The 18,812-nt window shown below is 44.0% G+C and overlaps 1 protein-coding gene across 3 annotated transcripts in view; it reads left to right on the top strand.

Moving 5' to 3' along the window:
- Positions 1-18,812, top strand: part of SP110 (SP110 nuclear body protein) — a 49,991-nt gene that overhangs the window by 7,800 nt on the left and 23,379 nt on the right. The window contains exons 4-10 of one of the 3 annotated variants that reach the window (XM_055573699.1): positions 3,243-3,512; positions 5,358-5,441; positions 8,034-8,111; positions 11,165-11,233; positions 13,580-13,729; positions 16,586-16,672; positions 17,737-17,790. In XM_055573699.1, the coding sequence (XP_055429674.1) occupies positions 3,243-3,512; positions 5,358-5,441; positions 8,034-8,111; positions 11,165-11,233; positions 13,580-13,729; positions 16,586-16,672; positions 17,737-17,790 (792 nt within the window). Of the gene's footprint in view, positions 1-3,242; positions 3,513-5,357; positions 5,442-8,033; positions 8,112-11,164; positions 11,294-13,579; positions 13,730-16,585; positions 16,673-17,736; positions 17,791-18,812 lie in introns of all 3 variants that reach the window. The other 2 variants (XM_055573698.1, XM_055573700.1) reach the window with 2 other exon arrangements.

Here is an 18,812-nt window from a genome sequence, read left to right as displayed (position 1 = left end):
TCTTCATTGCTTTGAGCAGGCTTTCTCTAGTTTCAGTGAGCAGGGCCTAGACTTTGTTGCAGTGCTTGAGCTTCTCAATACAGTGGCTTTTCTTCTAGAGGATCACAGGATCTAGGGCACTCAGGCTTCAGCAGTTGCGACGCAGGGGCTCGAGAGCACAGGCTCAGTAGTCACGGTGCATGGGCTTAGCTGCTCTGTGGCATGTGGGATCTTCCCAGATCAGGGATCAAACCCATATTCCCTGCATTGGCAGGTGGGTTCTTGACCCAAGGACCACCAGGGAAGTCCAGGGCTTCATGAATACCTTTGGGGCTTTTGGAACACGATAGAAGTTGCCATACTAAAAGTTCAAACTGGTTTTCTGCCTTGAGGAATATGCACTTTAACTCCCTACTTTCTCTTTGGGAAGAGATGGACCATGCTCTCTCATGAGTGTGGCAGGAAAACAGCCCCTGGCTCTGGTTCTCTAAGGTGAATTTCCAGATGACATAACCATTTCAGTCTTACATGTTCTATGGGGTGGGAGCAGGGAGGGGAGGTGACTGTACAATTTAGCATACTGGACAGTCTCTAGGGAAGGGAACACATAAAGTGATGGAAGAGACCTAGCCTGACAGAAGGAGAGCCAGAGAGGAAGAAAGATGGATACGGAGGGATAATAATAAGCATCTTTTTCTTTGTTGAAGTATAGTTGATTCATAATGTTATGTTAGTCTTAGGTATATAGCAGAGTGAGTCAGTTATATATTTATATTCCTTTTCAGATTTTTTTTTCCAATATAGGTTTTACAAGATATTGAATATAGTTCTCTGTGCTATACAGTAGGTCCTCGTTGCTGGGGTTTTTGTTTTTTTTCTGAGTGCTTACTGTGTGCCAGACATTATCCCAGGCACTTTGTGTGATTATCTTATGTCATCTTTAAAACAATCCTTTGAAGTCATTCTTGTCCCATGTGACATATAAGGAAATTAAGGCTCAGAATAGCTTTCCCGAAGTTAATTGTCTGCTAAGTGCAGAGCCAGGAGTCCTACTTGGATCTCCTAATACTAGGGTCGAAGATTTTGATTAGTTTTTTTAATATAAGATTTATTTTTGATGTGCACCATTTTCAGAGACTTTATTGAATTTGTTACAATATTGCTTCTGCTTTATAGTTTGTTTTTTTTTAGCCATGAGGCATGTGGGATGGATCTTAGCTCCCTGACCAGGGACGGAACACACACTCCCAGCATTAGAAAGTGGATGAAGTCTTAACCACCAAACTGCCAGGGAAGTCCCTTAATCACTATTCTAAACAATCTGCTAGAGGATTATAAAGCTAAATGAGGAAAGAAAATTAGCTAAAGAAGAAGGGAGAAGGAATTGTGGACACAGAGATAAAAAGAGAGAGTATGAGTAAGAAGCAGAAAATGAAGTTCCCTGAGAAAGAGAGGAACTGAATTAATAAAGTGGAATTAAATGAGCAATGACATTGCTGGGAAGAGAGAAGCAAGAGTAAGAGAAGCAGGCAGTTAAATCACTTAGTTTAGTCAAAGCATATGGTTCATTTATCTGAGAACCACAAGGAAAGGATCAGCAAATCACACTGAATGGTAGTATTCTTACTACTGGAGTTACCATTGTTGACAGCTGTTTGACATTTTACCATCAAGAGGCTCCTTCTCAAAGGGAGAAATGATTCCTTGAGCTAAAAGGGCAGCAGAAGAGAAGAGACCTCCCCCAGGCTGGCACAGCTGCACATGCGCCTGAGATCACAGCAGCATCAGGGCAGTTCTGGGAGAAACAAGTTCTCAAAGGCCAGGCTAAGTAAGCGTAAAAGTCAAAGGGATGCACACACAGAATATACTCCTGACCCACTCCCCACCCCCAGCCTGACTGAGCTCTAGCATCTTTCTGGATCCAACTCTGCGATTTTGTTCTAGGATCCTCTCCAAAATCTGGCCTTACTTTCCATTTTTTGTTCACTGATTGAGACAAAATGGAGAAGAATCATAAAAGAAACCCAGCCCTGGACATGCAGGGGAACAGCAGGCAGAAAGCCCAGGCCCTGGGGTTGTGGGATGGGAGAGTTCCGTGTGGCCAGATCACAGGGTGCAAGGCAAGGAGGCATGGAAACTGAGTCTGCAGAATTGAGCAGAAACTGGAATATAGGGGTCCTAGTACACTGTGCTGGTAAAGAATCCACCTGCAGTGCAGGAGACCCCGGGTTGATCCCTGGGTCGGGAAGATCCCCTGGAGGAGGGCATGGCACCCACTCCAGTATTCTTGCCTGGAGAAACCCATGGACAGAGGAACCTGGTGGGCTACAGTTCATGGGGTTGCAAAGAGTTGTACACAAATAAAAACATACACTGTGCAGAGGAATTGTTGTTGTTGTTGTTTAGTTGCTAAGTTGTGTCCAACTCTTTTGTGATCCCATGGACTGTGGTCCACCAAGCCCCTCTGTCCATGGGATTTTCCAGGCAAGAACACTGAAATGGGTTGCCATTTTCTTCTCCAGGGGTTCTTCCTGATCCAGAGATCGAACCCACATACATCTCCTGCATTGGCAGGTGGATTATTTTACCACTGAGCCACCAGGGAAGCATGAAGGAATTTATATTTTCTCTTATTTGCTCCAGAGATGTGTGAGATGTTTATTTCTTAAAACAAGGACAACATTTAAAATTATGACGTTAGACATAATTGTCTAAATTCTGAAGCCAAAACTAGAGAGAAACTAAAGAAAATTAAATCCCTAGGTACAAAACCAATCTCAACTCCATGTGTGTAAACCACTCTGGTGTCACATCAGAGGTTAACAGCTGTATCGCACTAAATGGCCACATCAAAGAAAGAAAATCTACCGGGTCCACAAATGCATGATGGATTCGTTCTACACATCTGTGAGAGAGTGAATACCTCCATGACTTTGTCCTACTGAATGTGAAGTATAAAGAAATCTCTTCCCAGTTTGGGACGGACATGTACACACTGCTGTATTTAAAATGGATAACCAACAAGGACCTCCTGTATAGCACAGGGAACTCTGCTCAATGTCATGTTCCCCTGGAGGGGAGTGGGGTTTCGGGGAGAATGGATACAGGTATCTGTGTGGTAGTCCCTTCACTGTTCACCTGAAATTATCACAACATTGTTAATTAGCTATACCTCAATACAAAATATAAAGTTAAAAAAAGAATAGAAATCTCTTCCCCAAACAATTCCAACGTACTTATGTGTGGTCCTTCGCCAATCCCAGTTGTCACTTCCCATGGAGGCTGGAACAGAATCACAACCACCCTTCTCAAAGCCCCAGCCAACCCAGCAGAAAGAAGCTCCCCGAGGACCCTGCTATTGTCGCGTCTCCCCTGCCAACAACCCCTACGGAGCCTCCCACCCTGTGGACCCAGTGTCAGCGAGCCCAGAGCACCCGCCCAGCATAGCTCTGAGGTCCTGCGTGAGCTGCCCAGCCGCGCCGGCCTCACCGTGACTCTCTGGGGAACCGTCCAGAAAGGAAGGCTCAGTCCAGGTGAGACACAGACTCCAACACCAGTGCCTCCCCAGCCTAGGGTGCCTGTGGCCCTGGAACCCCAGGGTCCCGTCTCTTTGTTGACCTGCTTCTTCCTGAGCTCTTACTACCACACACAGCTCTTTCCAAGAAGGACTGTAGGCACTGCCATGAGCCTGGGTAAGGCCTGGAGCCCAGAACACCAGCTTCTCACCCCTAGAACAGCCCAAGCCTTTGCTCTTTGGCACTTGTACTCTGCTGGCTCCTGGCATTTTAACTGTTTGCTCCTCTCCCTGACATCCTGTCCCTGTAACCTATGATGGTTTTCTTCTGGCTTCCCTGGCAGCTCAGACCGTAAAGAATCTGCCTGCCATGCAAGAGACCCAGGTTCCATCTCTGGGTCAGGAAGATTCCCTGGAGAAGGAAATGGCAGTCTACTCCAGTATTCTTGCCTGGAGAATTCCATGGACAGAGGAGCCTGGCGGACTACAGTCCATGGGGTCATGAATTGGACATGACTGAGTGACTAACACTCAAACACATAAATGATCAATGACAACACCCCAAATAACTGATAAATATTCATACAGGATGCCCACGCTCCCCTGTCCCTGTTTAGAGAAATGTTGCTTGGAGCTGACTTGCCCGGGTTCAAGGTGGCTGTGAAGGGAGAACACTTGCCTGTAAGTCAAGAGGGCTGTAGCAGGAACCCCAGGAAAAAGAACCGGTGTGACAAGGAAAAAGAAGCAGAGGTCAATGCACTTGACCTCTTGTCAGGGATGCTGTCACAGCCATTTGACGCTGTGATGTCCAAGAGCCCTGCCCACCCAGCACTCAAAACACACTGCTCTGAATTGACAAGTAACTTGGGCAACAGGCAGCCTCAACACTTTACAGATTGCTCACCCTCTGACTACAGGGACATCTGTTTAAACCAGATTCATTTTCATATAGCTTGGATTCTACGAGGGATGTTATTGAAGTTATTAGGAAAGATGATCGAATGTTTAAAGGTTGCTGGGCCTGATTTCACTTCTACCGTTATGTCATTTATCTTCCCCAACCATCAGGTTAAAGCACTTTGATTATGTAAAATGTTAACTGTGGAATATTATTGGCCACTGTTAAAAATGGTATCATGGATTCTGAGGTCTCCCATACTGGGAATAAAGGGTCCTATTTGGTCCAAAAGTTTTATCCACTCATCTAAAACTACCATCCAAAAAAGGTTAACATAGGGGCTTCCCAGGTGTCACAGTGGTAAAGAATCTGCCTGCTGATGCAGGAGCTGCAGGAGATGTGGGTTCATTCCCTGGGTCAGGAAGAACTCCTGGAGAAGGAAAATGGCATCTCACTCAAGTATTCTCGCCTGGAGAATTCCATGGATAGAGGAGCCTAGTGTCTATAGTCCATGGGGTCGAAAAAGACACTGCTGAGCATGCATGCATGCACACAAGGTTAACATAATCACGAAGCCAATGACAAGAGTCCATCCTCTAGATTTAAAACAAAATAAGTGCTATTTTTACATCAGTAAGAGACTAATTGAAAGGGAACGACTGGGGAATTGCCTGGCAGTACAGCAATTAAGACTCAGTGCTTTCATTGTCATGGGCCTGGATTTGATCCCTGGCTGGGGAACTGAGATCTCTCAAGCCATGCAGCAAGGCCAGTAGGTGAGGGAGGGGGAGAAAGAAAGAAAGGAAATGATTGTTCTCCCTCCCTGCCTACCCCGCCCTCGAGGAGTCTTGGTACTCAGCTGGCCCATCATTTTTACCTGCTAGAATAGATTGTTCTTGTTCCTCCCATTTCTGGTTCCTGCTGGTGGGTCCTGGGATCTGAAATTTCTTTTCTTTCTCTGCTCAGTGCCCAGTGACAACCTGACCCCTCAAATAAAAGATAAAGAAGACACGCAAGAGATGCCCTGCACTTCCTCAGACCCTGTGCCAGGTAATCTAGATTTGAACTACTCAGCCTCACCTTGGGGCTTCGCTGGTGGTTTAGACAGTAAAGAATCTGCCTGCAATGCAAGAGATCCAGGTGCCTGGGGGCAGGAAGATCCCCTGGAGAAGGGAATGGCAACCCACTCCAATATTCTTGTCTGGAGAATCCCATGGACAGAGGAATCTGGCAGGTCCATCGGGTCGCAAAGAGTAGGATATGACTGAGCAACTCACACACACACACACACACACACACATACACACACACACACGCTCACCTTAACTTCTGTGTCTTCCATGAGGAAAAGCCATTCGGAACATCCAGGCCCAGGGCTCTTCTCTCCTCTCTCCATCACCGTCTTGATCCAGCTTTCCCACTGCTGCTCGCTCCCTGCCCTCAGGAGCTTGAACAGACAGGAAACCAGAGCTCCTGAAAGGAGACAGAGTCCCAGGGGCGGGGATGGATGCTGGGGTGAGGGAGATGGGTCTGGGAAAGGTGGACAGAGAAGGGACACCGAGGGTGAGGGACAGGAACCCCACTAGTACTTGCCCGACTGAAGCCAATTCCAGCCTCTGTACCCTGACACCGAATTACTGATATAGCTCAGAGACAGAGCTTTGGATGAAGTAGAAAAGAATAGCTATATTGCTTTGCCAGGCAAAAGGGACCAGGTTAATGTCCTCAAAACTGTGTGTCCCAGTTTGGACAGGGTAAGTGAGAAGTTTTATATTAGTGGTTCAGAGAGGGTGTGATCAGCCCATGGATGTTCTTCTGTTGTGTCGGTGGTGAGGTAATTGGGAGACAGCATCACCAACCTCTTGTTTCTACCATTCTGGGATCTCTGTGCTTATGGGCAGCAAACTGTTCATTTCTCCCTCCTGGTGAGGGTTTCAGTATCTGCAAAACAGCTCACGATATAGCCATGTATATCCCTTGACGGGGAACCCTGGACCTTGCGGGAAGGCTGTACTATTGTTCCTTTCTCCCTTATCTCCACACCCCACTCCCTTCCCTAATTCGCATCTGTTTGAACCTCCTGGTTGGAACTTAGAGAAGGCCTTGGAGGTCAGATGAAGTCTATTTCCTGTATTCAAGAAATGGGGGACAGAGAAAAGCTTTTGTGCCCAGGAGCCCCTCAGGGTCCTGCACAGTATCAAGACCTGGACTCCAAACACCACTAAGGAGTCTGCAAACAGAGAACATTCCTCTGCCAGGTGATATGTGAATCCCAGTGGAGAAGGACTATTTGGCTCAGCAACTCCCAGAGGCCACTTGAGTAGGTAAAACTCCAAACTGCTGCATCAAAATGCAAAGCAAAAGCAATTATTCTCCAATTTAAAATAAATTTTTTTTAAAAAAATGGTATTCCTCAGTGGTCCAGTGGTTAAGACTCTACCTTCCAATGCAGGCAGCGCGAGTTCAGTCGACTCCTGGTTGGGAATTAAGATCCCACAGGCATCGAGGGGTGGCCAATAAATATATAAAAAGACACCATCCTTCTGCCACTATGGCAAGTTTCAACTTTTGTGCCTTTTTTTCTCCCTTGCAATTTACTCTTTGAAATTGGGTCATTTACCCCTTATATTTACACAGGTTGGGTTTTGCAAATTGCATTCCATGATGTTGTTTAACATGTCCATCCAAACTGCTCAACTCTCTGAATTGCTTCTGGAAAAATAAACTTCCCTGTATCAGCTATTTTGGTTATCGTGAGCTATAGCTTGAACAGTAAAGGAAAACCAGACAAAAAAGAATGCAAAGCAAACAAAAATACTATGTGACCCTAACGCTGAATCAGTGCCCCAGACATGGATGGTCCTCCTTTCCAGCCCCCACCTTGACTGTGAGAACTTTCATTTTCAAACTGTATCCTTTTTTACATCATTTGGATTTTTAAGGTATTTAAATAATTTGAAGTGCAACAAATCATTTTTAAAGTCTGAGGACTGCTGGCTAGCTGCCTCCGTTAGCTAATCCTCTGTAGGCTGGAACTTGACACAGATCTCATAGCACTGTGTAAGCAAGACGGTGACTGCCATTTGTGAAATGAGCCCTTATTTGATATGGCTTCAGGTCCTTCTGTCTTTCTTAGGTCAGCAAAAACTAGCAGAATTTTGGGTATTCTTGCGGCTAACAAATGCTGGCAAGCACAAGCTGACTCCTGCTTTCTTCAACAGCAGATAGATGGACATATATAAGACACTTAGTTCTTCATTATTTCTCAAGATGAATAATCACAGATACAGCAGTTTAAAAATATCCCATCACAGATATCTAAGCAATAGCATGTACCTTTCATATGGCAAAGGCTGGCTGCTGAGAGTCTTTGTTCTTCTTCTTCCATTGGGAAAGGGGAATCTCTCTAAAGAACTCAGACTGAGTCCTCCTCTGTGGGACAGTTGTTCCAAGTTCACTGTGATAATCACACAGGGAGCAGTAACCACAAGTTGATCAAACCCAGACCAAGCCAGGGAATCTGGTGAGTCCCCAGACCTGTGCTAGGGGTGCTCTTCACTCTCTGCTTCTCCCACCAGAATCCCTCGGCACTTTCTCATCAGCCCGCTCTGAGTTCTAAAATTAATTATATTTTTTTGTCAGTGAGAAGAGATGATGTCCCTGAACCAAGTGACCCAAAGGAGCTCCAGGAGGCATCCAGGACACTCCCCAGCAAGAAAGGTAAGGATTGCCTTTCTCCTGCATATCTCAGGAGGGTGGGTTTGGGGCTGCATCTTGTCATGAGCACCCACTAGGTGCCTGTAGATATCATGCCCAACACAGTTTGTTTCCAGTTCACTACGTCTTCCTCTAAGGCCTTCATGAAAATTATAGGGAAATGAGAAGGCATTTGGGGCCATTGAAATACACACCCACTGGAATTGTTCCAAAATCATCAAGGTCTCCTACATACACAACTTCTTATAGGGTTAGTTACATTTCCCTCTTTCATGGAAAGTTGGTTCCCCAAGAGAACACTGCTTCCTCTTAAGACAAGACTGCATATTCTCTGCTACCCTCTTCTCATGTGGGAAGGTAGGTTGAATGCCACTCCTGGCTACCCACTGCCCCACCCAGCCCCTTGCTCCCCATCCTCTCCTTTGAGGCTTAGCCATCAAGAGAAGGGCTCACTCCCTTTTCATCACTGTCATACGTTGACTTCCCCACCACTCCCTGGAGGACCTCAAGGCTGACTTAGAGTCTCTCTGTCACTTCCAGTCTTGCTATCCCCCTGGATACCTGCAAGGTCCATGTGAGTAACAGACCCATCCAAGACTCTGACTCTCAAATCCTTCAACTCCTTATTTCCAGTGACTTTTCCCCCAACCCGTTCTTGGCCTCCTGAACCCAAAGGTGACCCATGGGCCTTTTCATCATGTAAATCCAGCTCATCTTCCCAATAATTTGAAATTTCCTTGTTTTGACATTCAGTGCTTGAAATTTGCTCCTTCTATAGCTATTGCTCAACTTCTGATCTCTCCTTCTCACCCCAGTCTATAAAAATGAATTCAAAAGTATCCCTCCTTGATTTCTTCCTTACAATTTCTTCCTCTGCAGCTTTCTTTCAATATCAGTTGGGTGAGCAGTCCACTGACCTTTCCCTTCTCCATTCAATCTTCTGCCTTTCTTTTATTTGTTTATTTATGTATTTATTTTTATCTGTGCTGGGTTTTCCATGCCATGTTCCAGCTTTTCCATAACTGTGGTGAGGAGGGTCTACTCTTCATTGCAGTGCATGGGCTTCTCATTGCAGTGGTTTCTCTTGTTGGGAAGCATGGGATCTTGGGCATGAGGGCTTCGGTAGTTGTCAATCCCAGGCTCTAGAGCATAGGCTCAGTTGTTGTGGTGCATAGGCTGAGTTGCTTCAAGTCATGTGGGATCCTCCCTGACCAAGGATGGAACCCATGTCTCCTGCACTGGCAGGCAGATTCTTTACCACTGAGCCACCACGGAAGCCCTATCTGCCTTTCTTCATAACCCTTCTTACCAGTTTAGAGTGCCAGATCCATTGTTTCAGTAACCTACTGCTATCTTTACCTGCTTTGCTTCTTGTCTTTTCCTAGAACTTGGCAGAGACTATTAGCTGCTTCCAGCACACTGTACCAGAAATCAGGCACAGTTGGAGAGAGGCACATGGCTGGACAGCGTGTTCTCCCTGTGTCTTCATGACTCCAGCATAAATGACCCCCCACACTGCGTGACCACTCCACTTCCTGTGATCCTCTCAGTTCAGTTCAGTTCAGTTCAGTCGCTCAGTTGTGTCTGACTCTTTGTGATCCCATGAATCGCAGCACGCCAGGCCTCCCTGTCCATCACCAACTCCCAGAGTTCACTCAGACTCACATCCATCGAGTCAGTGATGCCATCCAGCCATCTCATCCTCTGTTGTGCCCTTCTCCTCCTGCCCCCAATCCCTCCCAGCATCAGAGAGGGACTCATTTCCCAATGAGTCAACTCTTTGCATGAGGTGGCCAAAGTACTGGAATTTCAGCTTTAGCATCATTCCTTCCAAAGAAATTCCCAGGGCTGATCTCCTTCAGAATGGACTGGTTGGATCTCCTTGCAGTCCAAGGGACTCTCAAGAGTCTTCTCCAACACCACAGTTCAAAAGCATCAATTCTTCGGCGCTCAGCTTTCTTCACAGTCCAACTGTCACATCCATACATGACCACAGGAAAAACCATAGCCTTGAGTAGATGGACCTTTGTTGGCAAAGTAATATCTCTGCTTTTCAATATGCTATCTAGGTTGTTCATAACTTTTCTTCCAAGGAGTAAGCATCTTTTAATTTCATGGCTGCAGTCACCATCTGCAGTGATTTTGGAGTCCTCCAAAATAAAGTCTGACACTGTTTCCACTGTTTCCCCTTTATTTCCCATAAAGTGATGGGACCAGATGCCATGATCTTCGTTTTCTGAATGTTAAGCTTTAAGCCAACTATTTCACTCTCCACTTTCAAGATCCTCTCAAATCTAAAAAAAAAACAGTTTTTTATTTTCAAACCTCTTATACCTCACTGCTTCCCTTTTGCACATCAGATGACCTTTCCTCCTGTTTCATACAAAAGCATCAAATGAGAATTCCCTCTCTTCCTGCTCCCACCTGGTAAACCCTGCATCTGCCCCCTCCTTTCCAGTTCCTTCCTTCTCTCCAAAGCAACCCTTCCACCTCTCCTGACCATCTCTATGGTTCCTCTCTTTCTTGAGAATTCAGCATCTCCCCCTGGTGGCTCAGATGGTCGAGAATCTGCCTGCAATGCAGGAGACCCAGGTTCTCTGGGTCAGGAAGATCCCCTGGAGAAGGGCACAGCAACCCACTCCAGTATTCTTGCCTGGAGAATCTCATGGATAGAGGAGCCTAGCGGGCTACAGTCTATGGGGTCACAAGAGTTGGACATGACTGAGCAACTTTCACTTTCTCACAAGGATATTCATTCAACCAATGCCCAATCCTATCACAGTTCATGAAAGGAATTTTCTCTTGATCCTCCTCTCACGTCATCCATCTCCATCGCTCTCCCTTCTGTTTCGCAATGAAACTTCTAGAAATGAGTTACCCAAATGTATTGTATCCATTTCTTTACATCTCTCTCTCCTCTGCTGCTTTAGAATTTCAGCATCACCAAAGATCACCAATGACCTCCTGGCCACTGTGATTTGAAGCTAAGCATTGTTGACATATGAGGTTGATAGATCAATGTTTGTAGCTATAAAATATGATCTGTATCTTTTCAGGAAAGAAAAGAAAAAGATGTATCTGGGCCACCTCAAAGAAGAGACAGCAGAACAAAAGCCACCAAGGAAGTAAGATGAGAAAACAAGAAGGGGCTGGAGGCCTGAGACAGCTCACCCTTGTTGGCCAAGGTGTGGGAGATGGGATCTTATTCTAAGTGCAATAGGGAGCCACTGAAGAGACCTAGTCTGTGAAGTGACATCATCCAATTTTTTTAAATTTTTATTTTATATTAGATTATATAGTCAATTAACAATGTTGTGATAGTTTCAGGTGGACGGCAAAGGAACTCAGCATCCATTCTCCCCCAAACTCCTCTTCCATTCAGGCTGCCACATAGCATTGAGGGGAGCTCCCTGGGCTGTACAGTAGGGCCTTGTTGGTTATCCATTTCAATATAGCAGTGTGTACATGACATGATTCAATTTTCACCAACAAAAAATTATGGTGTTATGTAAAGAATGAATTGGAAATAGAAAAGATATAGGGCACAGCTTTAAGGGGCAGATGCTGTGGGAGCTGACAGCAGCCTGGATTCAGATCTGGCAGAGGTTGGAGAGAAGGTCTATTCAAGATCAGTTTGGAGGTAGAGTTGACAAGATTTGGTAAATTGGAAGCTGAGGATGAGAGAGAGAAATCAAGGCTTGTTCTTCAGTTTCTGGCTTAAACTGCTGGGTGAATGGTAGGTGATGCTGTTGCTGAGAAAGGATGCAAATATATTGGGGGAAATTTTTAGAATTCAATTTTTGACTTGTTCATTTCAAGATTGGTGCTAACTGTCTATGCATGTGTGTGGTTTGTCAAGAACCACGGAATTCCCCCCTCCTACAGAGTGATGTTCTTTAGAAATATGACTATTGTAAAACCACAAAGCACCTGGGTCAGGGAGAAGAATTCTTTATTGATATTCACAACCAGTTCGACATTGTAGCATTTCTCATATGCAGACCCACAGGAACGAGGAGAGAACTGATGGAATCTTCTGTGTGAATGCAGATTACATCCTATAGACACAGGAGAAAGAAGGATGGATTTTCTGTTTGTATACAGGACAAGGACAGTCATCCTCTTCTGCTCCTGAAAAGAGAAAAGCAATTTTTTTTAAACTGCTTTGAGATAAGATTGAAAAGATCCTGAGTCTTCACCCTAATTTGGGAGAATGTAAATGCCTCTTTCTAAGAGCCAGAGAAACCCCAGGTGTCTCCAGCTTTTACTAAAGAGTCTCCAAGTTCTGGGCTCCATCCCTTTTGACATGTGAACACCTAGGGATAGAGTGCTCTATGTCCCTGGTACTGTGGGACTTAACCTAGGAGCCTAGCCCTGGCCACAAACATTTGATCATGACCAGAATGAGAAGTTTTATCACCTCTTTGGATTAGGCAGTAATTAACTAGAGATTTAATTTCTATGGTATGTGACAAGCGAAATAATTCTAGGGGAAGTGAAAGAAAACATCTCCTATTTTTATATCATATATACTTTTGTGTCTCAGGAAGCTAGAGCTTTTCACAGAAGCACTGAGAAATCAAGGAGACCATTTCCCCACAGTACACCAATTTGAAAATGCAAGTCACTCAATCATATCTGACTCTTTGCAACCCCATGAACTGTAACCTGCCAGGCTCCTCTGTCCATGGGATTCTCCAGGCAAGAATACTAGAGTGGGTTGCCATTCCCTTCTCCAGGGGATCTTCCTGACCCAGGGATCAAACCCTGGTCTCCTGCCTTGCAGGTGGATGGATTCTTTACCATCTGAGCCACCAGAGAAGTCAATGTGGCACTCAGTAAAAAAATCTAGTCCAAAGATGTAAATACAAAATCCATTGGCAAAATAAAGGGAGAAGAGAGCCCCAGTGCTAACACTCCCACTCCCACTTCCCTTCATCCTCTGGGTCTCAGCCTCACCCTCCACTGCAGGGCCCCTGCCTCTCAATTCTCTGATACCTTTTTGCCCTTTCCCTACTAGAGGCATCCTGGGTCTCTCCTGTCTCCTGTATCACACACAGGCCCTAGGGAACCTGGAAAAGTGCTTTACGAGACCCCTCCTCTGCTGAAACAGACCATCTGACCATGTTTACTTGGATGTGGCACTTTCTGGCAGTGGGGGTCTGAAGCCAGGAAACAGGAAATCAGCCCCAGTGCTCTGGGATTCCCCCAGATTAATCTGATTGATTTCAACAAGTTGCACAGAGAGTGAGAATAGACAGTAAGTTTTCAGGGGAAAGGAAGGTACATACAAGAAAATCTATATATACACAACTACAAAGAGATAGCAGGAGAAAAGTGAGGTGCAGAGCAGGGGTACCAGGGTCTCACAGTGGGGAGACTGGGAGTGTGAGAAGGCAATCACTATTCAGGGAAGGAGGAGGGCCACTGGAATTCCAATTAAAACTGTACCCAAATCACTGTTTGGCCAGGGGCAGCCTTACCTGGGCATGGGATCCAAAAGACACTCCAAGGACTGGATCAGGTGACTCATACAGAGGACGACTCAACCAGGAATACAAAGGTCATGACAAGGACACAAAAGAGAAGGACAGAATGTGCCCAGATGCCTAAATCAGAGGGTAAGGCTGGTGATGGAATTTGTCATCTGAAAGCTCAGTGTGGAAGGCTCTCTCCTGCAACCCACAATAGACCAATAACTTATTACCATAAATAATATATTTTTATGAAAAATAGCACACTTTTCTTTTTTTTAATATAAATTTATTTATTTTAATTGGAGGTTAATTACTTTACAATATTGTATTGGTTTTGCCATACATCAACATGAATCCACCATGGGTGTACACATGTTCCCCATCCTGAACCCCCCTCCCTCCTCCCTCCCCGTACCGTCCCTCTGGGTCGTCACTTTTCAAATAAAAATATTAGTTAGGTGAGTGGTATCATTTTACATTTTTGCAACTCTCTTTAATGTCTACCTTAATCAAAGCTGGATTCTTCTAAAAAGTTTTATTAACTATCTTTTCAATGTGCTTCTTCAATATTTTTGTACATATCTTTACTGTATTATATTGAGAGCTGAGAGAACATTTTTATTTTATTTTATTTTATTTTTTAATTTTATTTTATTTTTAAACTTTACATAATTGTATTAGTTTTGCCAAATATCAAAATGAATCCGCCACAGGTATACATGTGTTCCCCATCCTGAACCCTCCTCCCTCCTCCCTCCCCATTCCATCCCTCTGGGTCATCCCAGTACACCAGCCCCAAGCATCCAGTATCGTGCATCAAACCTGGACTGGCATCTCGTTTCATACATGATATTTTACATGTTTCAATGCCATTCTCCCAAATCTTCCTACCCTCTCCCTCTCTCACAGAGTCCAAAAGACTGTTCTATACATCAGTGTCTCTTTTGCTGTCTCGTACACAGGGTTATTGTTACCATCTTTCTAAATTCCATATATATGTGTTAGTATACTGTATTGGTGTTTTTCTTTCTGGCTTACTTCACTCTGTATAATAGGCTCTAGTTTCATCCACCTCATTAGAACTGATTCAAATGTATTCTTTTTAATGGCTGTTACCATAGCTTTCTTATCCATTCATCTGCTGATGGACATCTAGGTTGCTTCCATGTCCTGGCTATTATAAACAGTGCTGCGATGAACATTGGAGTACACGTGTCTCTTTCCCTTCTGGTTTCCTCAGTGTGTATGCCCAGCAGTGGGATTGCTGGATCATAAGGCAGTTCTATTTCCAGTTTTTTAAGGAATCTCCACACTGTTCTCCATAGTGGCTGTACTAGTTTGCATTCCCACCAGCAGTGTAAGAGGGTTCCCTTTTCTCCACACCCTCTCCAGCATTTATTACTTGTAGACTTTTGGATCGCAGCCACTCTGACTGGTGTGAAATGGTACCTCATAGTGGTTTTGATTTGCATTTGAGAGAACATTTTTAATAACACAGTCTATACCCTGTTAACAATTGCTTTCTGTTTTTAAAGCTTCTTTAAAATTTTTTTTCTTTCATTGAAATATGTTTGGTGTACAATATTATGTTAGTTTCAGGTACATTACATAAGGGTTTCATTTGTATACACTATAAAATGATCACCACTATAAGTCTAGTAACTTATTAATTATCCCCATTCAAAGTTATTACAATATTATTGACTTTATTTCTTATACCATATGTTATATCCCTTTGGCTTATTTATTTTATAACTGGGTGTTTGTACCTCTTAATCCCCTTTACCTTTGGTTGAATCATAGGAAGAAAATCCAGCGCCACACAAATCTGTAGCCAAAAGGGGGGAGTACTTTAACAGTCTTTTGAGATATCTATGGTTATTCACATTTGATACTACACCAAAACTCCACAAGTGATAGTTTCTTAAAGGTTTGCTGCAACCAGTCTGAAACCATATCAATGAGCTTTTCATAATCCGTTGTAGTAAGATGTTTCACACTATCTTGTGTTTCAAATGAATCTCCTACTCATGCCAGACTTTATAATAGCATATACAACTGGAAAGTATTGGTTTACTGAATTTTACAGTGAGCTTACAACTCAATCACCTGAGTATTATTCTTGAGACAATCATGGTGCCTCAAGATGCAACAAACTACTTTATATGTGCTCCCCAATTTTTCACATAGACTTTTTTTCCTTTTGGCTGCATTGGGTCTTAGTTATGTCATGCAGGATCTCTCATTGCGGTGCACAGACTCTCTATTGTGGAGCACAGGCTTAGTCGCTCCACAACATGTGGGATCTTAGTTCCCTAATCAGGGATCGAACCTGTGTCCCCTGCACTGCAAGGCAGAGTCTAAACCACTGGACCACCAGGGAAGTCCTCACATAGACTATTAAAAAGAAGTGTTCTCAAGGGTAGAAATTTAATACAATTAATACTTTTAACTGTTTCATCAAGAACATTCTTAAATGAAACTGCTGTTTGTTTTTTTCATGTTGAGTAAGTGGTGGTGGAGAATGCAATAGGTAATTCTAAGATTTGGGGACTTTATTTGTACTGAACCACCAGAGTTTTTACCTGCTTTATCTGTGCAAAAGCCAACATAGCAAAAAAAAGGCAAAGAACATCTCATTATGAGAACAGTTTTGACCTGGAAGGTCTCCTGAAAGAGTTTCCAGGACTCTCCAAGGGGTTCACAACCTCACTTTGAATCTCTGGTCCAGAGGCTCAAATGATGGCTCCCCAAAGGACATTCTGGTAGTAGTGGAACCATTACTGACCAGGTTTGCTATGGCCCTCCCCTGACTGGCAGACAGATCAGTGGTAGAATTATTCTCAGGAGGGTGTCTTGGAGGCTCAAGCAAGACTGGAACCTCCAGCCTTCAAGTCCAGAGTGTTCAAGGTCCTTCCTGGTTCTCTGGGAGATTCCCCATTGACTTTCCAGAGGGGAAAGTGACATGAATGTTGTGTTTTTTGGTTTTTTTTTCCCCAGAGATCAGTGATAACACTTCAGAAATGGATGAAGGGAAGAGACCCCAGGAGCCACCCAGCACACCACCAAGAATCACCCATGGCAAAGGTGAGGGATCGCAAGTCTCACAGTGCATAATCAGGAACCCGAACTTAGAGCTGTTTTACTGAGTCAGTGTTTCTCAGCCATTTGTTCATTACTGCTGCTCCAGAGAGCCCATCTAGATATTTTTTTCTAATCATGAACCCTACCCCCCGGGGTATTTTAATAACACAGGTATATTATATATCCATTTCTGTACTGGATATATTTATTTATGCTTTATACATGAAAAGAGTTAAGTTTTTTCACCCCAAGAACCAATTAGGGGGCAACCCATCACTGTTAAGGCTCCCCTGGTGGCTCAGACAGTAAAGAATCCACCTGCAATGCAGGAAACCCAGTTTTGATCCCTGGCTAGGGAAGATCCCTTGGAAAAGAGAATGGCTACCCACTCCAGTATTCTTGCCTGGCCAATTCCATGGACAGAGGAGCCTGACGGACTACAGTCCATGGGGTCACAAAGAGTTGGACATGACTGAGCGACTCTTTCACTTTCTTTCTCCGCCGCTAAGAGTTCATGCTCTGAGTATATTCATGGTACTGTATTACACAGCCAAGCCATCCAGTTTTTCCCTAAGACCCCAATCACCATATTTCTCACATGACCTTTCTGGGAAGTGAACAGCTAGTCATAAACGCAAATGTAATACTATACCTGAGCATGAGCCCCTGACTTTGTTGTGTGCATGCGCAGGACTAGAGAATCTTGGTCCCTAGAGCCCTCTTGAGGAGCCACCATTCTCCATTATAATAAAGTGAAAGTGAAGTAGCTCAGTCGTGTCTGACTCTTTGCAATCGCATGGACTGTAGCCTACCAGGCTCCTCCCTCCATGGGATTCTCCAGGCAAGAATACTGGAGTGGGTTGCTACTTCCTTCTCCAGGGGATCTTCCCAACCCAAGGATTGAACCGCGGTCTCCCACATTGCAGGCAGACGCTTTAACCTCTGAGCCAGCAGGGAAGCCCATTATATTAAGGGATAGAAATAATACTGTTAAAGCTTTACCAACTCAATATTGATGGAAATGAATACAAAGATTGCTTATTCAAAAGTTTCTTATTACTTTCAAGATTCCATGGATGATGACAGTAAACTGTCTTTGAAAAAATCTCCCGGGAAAAAGCGTAAGTGTAAAGAACTTATTTGGTCCCTGGTAGGGTAGATTTGATATTATTTTTAATGATTGTTATGTCCTTAGGACATCCAAGCCAGAAAAAGATGTGTGCTTTTTACAGCAGTAATTTAACTTTTTGCAACATTAAAAAAAAGTACTATAAAAGCAATACGCTGTGGCCATTAAGACTAACTTGCTGTATGTGACAGAAAACCACCACTTACCCTCCCCCTCCAAATAGTGGGTGAGATAAAAAGGCTTATTTCTCTCTCCTATACAGAAGTAGGTGGTCGGGGCTGGGACCATACATGGCTCATTCTGGCTGTTGCTCCATCATCCTTACCATGCGGCATCCCCTTCACTGGGCTACAGCCCACAAAAAAGGCAAGAGGCAAGGTCAAGGAGAGGCATACCTCCTCCACTGTAGGACTCCATCTGCAGGTTAAATTTAGTAATTCTGCTACCATTTCCTTGCCAAGCAGCATGGATCTCAGCACCATCCATAGCAGACAGCTGTCTTGGAGACCCCTGTCCTGCAGAGAACTATGCCTGGCAGAGAAATACACTGTGCAGGTTAAGCCAAGATCTGGTTCAGCTTGTACTGAAGAGTAGTCCATCCTGTCCAGCCCCATGTAAAGTTCCTCATAAAATCTGCCAACAGTATGCCAAGTTATTAATCAGGAAGTGAAATATCTATTTAATCTGCTTCTGCCACCTTATTTTTGTACCATACAAAAAGGTCTGCATTCATGTACATATATATGTGTACATTCTTTACATATATATATTTATATGCATATGCATTATATATGTATATATATACACACATATGCTTATTCTGCATAGCCTATTCTATAAACACTTCTAAACATTTTTCTCATTGTATCAATGTTATCCATTATCTATTTTCCTTTTTTGGAGGGGAGAGGATATACAGCTCATTACTGCATGATTAATAATGTATTTCAATAATAACCTATTGGCAGTAAGTTAGTATACTTCCCATTTTTATATAAAAATAGAAATCATATT

The sequence above is a fragment of the Bubalus kerabau genome, chromosome 3, assembly GCF_029407905.1.
Source record: "Bubalus kerabau isolate K-KA32 ecotype Philippines breed swamp buffalo chromosome 3, PCC_UOA_SB_1v2, whole genome shotgun sequence".
NCBI lineage: Eukaryota > Metazoa > Chordata > Mammalia > Artiodactyla > Bovidae > Bubalus > Bubalus kerabau.
Note: the sequence above shows the minus strand (reverse complement) of the source record. Positions and strands in the feature narration are given on the sequence as shown.